The sequence below is a fragment of the Amyelois transitella genome, chromosome 15 (assembly GCF_032362555.1).
Source record: "Amyelois transitella isolate CPQ chromosome 15, ilAmyTran1.1, whole genome shotgun sequence".
Classification (NCBI taxonomy): Eukaryota; Metazoa; Arthropoda; class Insecta; order Lepidoptera; family Pyralidae; genus Amyelois; species Amyelois transitella.
The window spans coordinates 2,623,278-2,629,500 of NC_083518.1; the positions used below are offsets into that span (position 1 = coordinate 2,623,278).

The window sequence follows — 6,223 nt, forward strand, 5'->3', positions numbered from 1 at the left end:
TTTATTATACAAATGGAACAAACTTACGGTAAACACACAAGTAGTTTATTCAACAAGACTTCTTCGCATTACATCTATGAGCAATGCGGGGTTTAGAAAGGCTAATTGTTTTTTTTTTATAATAATTATATCCTTAAATAAAACTTAGCTATAACCTTACAAACATATGGATTACTGGAACCATACAGAGGTATATTATAATAGAAGCCAGACTTTCTCTAAGTTTGTGTCAAGCAAGAACTAGGAAGGCTAACAAATATACTTAATAGTCCTAATACACTACCAAAAAGTTTTATATGAATAAACCTATTCCTAATTTTCAGGGCACAGATACACATCTTTAAACAAAGTTATTTATTAATATAATAAGGCAATAAAGTCTAGAGCAATAATATTATACATTTAACATCTAAAAATTGTTTTAATCAGCAGTAGCATAATAATTTAATATATGGGACAAATTGGCAAAGGTAATATAGACATTCGCAGACAGAAACTAAGACCAATATTATCTTTTTACCGTCAAGCATGTCTTCATAACTTAAACATATACATACATAATTTTTAGATTGATTTTGGCCATATCGGCGCAAAACTATAGGTTTGTAATTTCATATTATTGTAATGAGCTTAACAGTTTTAAGTTAAACCAAGCAGATTCATCACAAATCTACGTGTTGTTTTTGAAACTAGTTAACAATTTTAATGATAGGTACTGTAATAATGTTTATTTTATTGGAATGTCCAATGCTTTCCGGTGGAGAAAAATAATATTCAAATCTTCATTAAAATCCGCCTCTGCTTTCAGTGGCATGGACTATCTGAGTAATATCTGCGTGATCTTTTTGTATCGAATATATCGTAGATGAGCGCACGAAGTCTACAAATCAACTAGGGACTATATATGTAGGTATATGTATTATTTAACACGATAAATTTCAAACCGTAGATCTTATTTTGATAAAGTTTAAAAGGTATGTAGGATCTGTCAAAATCTTTAAATTCATGGGCCAACAAAGCGGATAAGTCGCTTTTCAGATATGTTTAAAATAATAATTTTGCGAGGTTTAAGTTCGCAGCGAACGTCTAGTTACTTCATTTTAGTATCTACCCACCATTGTTTTTTTTCTAATACACCTTTCCAATGACTAAAGAAAAAAAAATTATGGCAACCCTTTACGGTTACGGATGCAAATATTTTTGGAGGTTTAAATAATTTATTAATGTCTTAAGTTGAGTCATAAATTGGTACTTTTTGCCATGGTTTTCATCAATAACGATACGATAACAATACGAGATAATTTATTCTTTTAATTTAGAAAAAACACAGAAACCAGTTGATTTGATAGGTCTATACGTTTACCTGGTTCACATGGTTGGTGAATTATTGAATGGTGTGAATCGTCTTTCATGATTTTTTTTTCTTAGCAAAGATAAAAGTGATGCGTCTTTAAGATATTAACCACACAATAAGAGTTATATTTTGAATGGACACAAAGTTACATCGGGAAATACATTTATCTATATTTCATTCCAATCTTTCCGTACAGCCAACTACAAAACAATAGCAATAAGTAACCTTTCCCGCCATGTTACAGCTTTACATTACCCAATCGATAATGGGAACAAAGAAAATCTATATCCGTTTAATTTACATAACCATTCTAAATTTGAATACAGCTTTATCCCAGTAAGCTATATGCCTGTTTGCTTCGATGTTTTCATGAAAGTTGACAACGCATTTCTCTTGTCTCCCATTCTCTCTTACTTTGCTGTAAACCTCAGATAGACCGAGAGATGATTAAGAAATGTCTTTTCAGTATTCGTGAATAGACCCCTTGAACAAGCAAGTACTTTTTATATATCGATATTATAACTGTCGCGCCCCAACACTAAACGGAAATAAATATATTGTAGGTAGGCACAGTGTACCTTTCCAAATATCAATTCGTCGTAATAATGTAGCAGGTAGGTATACTGACAATACGTACCAAGAGACGAAATTGTCCGACTGGCTCTGGAGTGTCGGTTTCAGAAATCAGCTGAATCAGATGGCAGAAATCAGCTGTTTCAGAAGTTGACTTTAACGAACATACTATGGTAATTTTTCTGACAGTAAACCGGCATGAAGAAGATTAAACTAAAATCAAATTTATTACCTATGTATACAATGATATTATGAATGTAACCCCTGGATATTTATTTCTAACAGTCTTGACGCCCAAGGAATATGATTACAACATATAATGTAGACAAATATAGAAAGCATAATATAAAATAATACATATGTAATGATAACATCATTATTTATATTTCTTCTGTCCTTAGTTTTTATACATTTGCATTTTTTACATTCAACAATGAAACACCAGGTGGTAAAGTGTGCTAATGATAAAAAAATACATTTCACATTTTTTTGGGATAGATTCTGAGAAATAATATAAGTATTTCCTCACATTCATTACTATGTGTAAAAAAGATTAAGACATATTTTTACACAATTAAAAAAAATGAGGTATAGAGTGTCCTGAACAATTAAAAATATTCTATAACTTAATAACATAGAAAATTATTAAACATACAATTTCATGTTTCATAGGTAGCCAAGCTGTCCTTCACTTTTATGTGAAAATATCCCTGTGTTGTGTGTTATCCAACTTATTGAATGATTTATCACAATACATAATGAAAAACAGTACAGTTCTTTTTCCCGAATCTTTGAACCACCATTTGATTTTAGCTCATATTTGTAATTTTTTTCATTACAACTAGTACAAAGTAAGAAGTTACTTTAAGGAAGCTTATCCTGACAGTTGTATTATATTTTGTAGTTCAATATTAAGCAAAAGAGAACAATATGTTCAAAAATTTTCAACACAATATTAGGCTGTTATTGTACAAATTTATGTGTGATTAAATTAAATAACAGAATATTTCTAATATAGAATGTACAAACTCTTCAATTCAGTGTCATCAACAATTTGCAAAAGGACATTTAAATCGTCAAGGCTTGATATAAATTTAGGTGCTCCTATTAATTCTACTTGTTTCCCCTCTATCTCTATACTATATTTCATGTTTTTAGGAAGTGTAACAGACTTCTGACAAGTTCCATTAATTTTTTTCGTGAATGTAACATGGGTTATATCTTTCTGTTTTGCAGTCTTATCACCATTTGTGATGATTGTATTGTTAGTGTCTTTCAGGTTGGAATTTTTGATAGGTTCTTCTTCAATTTTGCTGCTTGTTTGAGATTCTGTAGCTGCAGTTTGATTTGTGTCAATTTTAACTGGATCTGATTCTACTAGTGAATTGGGCAAGGGTAAATGCTCTTCAATTCCTTTCTTCAAAGCCTCATCTAAAATTGATGGGCTGTTAGGATTCTCAAATTCTTCGGAAACCGTACCTGGCACTTGATTGGATATACTTCCTTGAATAGCATTAAGCTGGGCGACATCTTCAATCAAATTAGTAACATCACTGGTGTCCACCTCCATAGCTGTGACAGATTCTTTGACATCATCAGGGATGCCAGGTTTTCCAAGAAGCATTGCTTCCACATCACTTGACTCTAAATTTGACTTAAATTCTACTGAATTGCTTTGGTTATTTTCCTTCTTACTTTCACTTGAATCATCATTTAAGATATCCATAATTGAAGGAAACTCATCAGGTTTACTTCCTGTTTCTGAACTCTGAACTGAATTGGCGGGCTTCACGTCAGGTTTTTCATTGTACATAAGGTCTTCTAGCTCCGCTGCTATTCTGTCATACACCTTATCATCAGTGGGTTCATCTTTTAAAGGAAGATACTCTATATACCAATCTTCACTTGGCAATATACTTTTATTAATTAAAGGCAACAATTCATCAAGAGATGTTTTACTTTTCATGTCATTTTTTGAACGAGCCTGAGATGGGTTTACAAATATGATACCATATTGCTTTAAATTTGTAGCTGATTTTAAAGATTTTCCAGTGAAATTAGGTATATTTAAATTGGAATTTTTGTCTTTCACAATTGGAGACTTTTTCAATCTATTGTTCTCTTTTAAGACATTACATGCTGGTTTCGGTATTGATGCCTTATCCTTTTTTGAGATAATAAGCTCTTTTACTGGGTGCGGTTTATAAGCATTCCTATGCAGAAGTACCATACCATTTTCATTTCTTTTTAATCGGGCATTTGAATTTGGAGAAATAGCTTCAACTTTTTTCGTTTTCGGGGTAGAATTGCTTTCATACTGTATCTTCACTTTAGTAAATTTACCTAATATTTTGGCAAAATCCATTCGAGTCACAACAACAGTACAATCGCGACATTTTCCTTCTTTGTATAGACGTTCTATGTTTTTTGGCATTCTGGGCAGCCGCACTTTCCTTGGAGTTTTATGAGAAATCATTTCTGTTAAATTTCTGTTTAGGTTATACGAACCTTATATTTATCGTCTCAACGTATTGACAAAATCAACTCGGTTAAAACACATTTCCCGCGCAGACGAATTAATCACTTTATCACAATGTATTGAACCACTTTAAAATTTTTCTGATTGCTGAACATATATCTGATGATAATTTTATACACTAAATGATGATTAATACTTAAAATAACACGAAAATGTGAATTTCGTAAGGGCAAAGACAGAGAAAGGGTATTGCTTTTCAACAACCAACACAAAAATGGCGTCAGTATAGTGGTGCGAAGCGTACTCGATACTCGACAGTGAATAGTAATGGGCACGTAAATAACGTAGGCGATTGTGTCAATATCGATATACACTATATGTCCATTGTTTATCGCTCTTGATTGATTAGTAACATTTTTTTAAATACGTATTCTTTAATGACATACCTCATTAAGAAATAATGATTAGGTAAATGTATTAAATTACATTAATTATGATCATTAGAGATTCATTATAGTTAATTTGTAAACTTGCAATGAAATAAAAAAATACTTACATCATTATTAAGACTATTGACTATATACTCAAGATGATTGTAACCACGAAAATGTAATCTAACATGGAAAATCAAAAACATCAGAAAATAGAAAAATACTTCGATTGAGCATTTTGTCTATTATTATATATAAAATATTACATATTCTGTACAAAATGACACCACGTTACTTATTCAAAAAATTGAGAAAAAACATTTTTCTTGTTTTGAAATAGTGATATGAAAACTCATTGCTCTACTCAGAGAGCTCCTTGGTTACCAACCATGTTTATACCGTCAATAATATTGTATTTAAATACGTGCTGTTTTAAGATGAATAATACCAACGTTCCTTATGGTTTTGTCTTTATTCTTGTATCTAATAGCTATCTTGAAGTGATTTCATAAACGCTAATGCCATATAATATAATGGTGTTACATGTCAACGCATTCAGCGCCCGAATGTCCAAAATTAACATGGACCTTTTTTACATTTACATTGTGAGACTGTAGCGGGAGCGATGATTCGGCTCGACCGCCACCAAAGGTAAGATCTTCCGCCAGGCTAGTTGTTATGCCTGGGGAACCGCGGCTCCGACAGTGATGTGTCGGAGGTTGTATATATAGCTCCAATCCGTGAAATCTTTGCTTGCGCGATTTAGGGTTTTCGCTGTTTTTGGCTGATAGCGTCGCGTTATTTTTTTTGTGACTTGTGGCTTATAGATTTCGCCACAAGACCATAATAGAGATCAGTGTCTTTTTCCTTGTATCTCTTTACTACTTAAGCAGTTTTCTATTAGTCTTTTCCTTAGAGTTGGTGGCAGCTTATATACATTGACAAGCCGACACGAGCATCGAGTGACATGTAAGATTTCAAACTTGGATCGAATTTAATCGGCGTTGAAGAGTTAAAAATACAGTTAGAAGTACCTACTGAAAAGGATCTCAAAAAAATTAACACTGGCAATGCTCTTGCTGCCACTTGTTAAATAAGTGCTGTGCCCTGGGGTTATGCCGCTATCGACTTCGTCTTAAAAAATATGTTGTCTTTACTCTATTTTGTTGTCATTTTACTTGTGGATACTATTTCAGTTAGATTTTTATTAATTAACTACTTTTAAAAAAGGCGGTTCACATTGTGACCTATTCAGTGAATTGATTATGATGCGGTTTTAGTTTTTATGCTCCTTAGTAAAACAAAACGTTTCAGTTTTTAGAAATTAAACCAACTTCAAAAACGGAGGTAATCGAATGGAGTGTTCTCATTTTACAAAAGTTTATC

General features: G+C 32.1%; 1 protein-coding gene across 1 annotated transcript; it reads right to left on the bottom strand.

Moving 5' to 3' along the window:
• Window positions 1-2,292: 2,292 nt before the first annotated feature.
• LOC106135747 (uncharacterized) lies at window positions 2,293-4,685 on the bottom strand. Its single transcript, XM_013336119.2, has one exon. The coding sequence runs from the start codon at window positions 4,401-4,403 to the stop codon at window positions 2,937-2,939; it is 1,467 nt and encodes a 488-aa protein (XP_013191573.1). The 5' UTR covers window positions 4,404-4,685; the 3' UTR covers window positions 2,293-2,936.
• Window positions 4,686-6,223: the final 1,538 nt, after the last annotated feature.

Bases quoted from the DNA above. Each gene is read 5' to 3' on its own strand.
- LOC106135747 (XM_013336119.2), bottom strand. From the start codon at position 4,403: ATGATTTCTCATAAAACTCCAAGGAAAGTGCGGCTGCCCAGAATGCCA.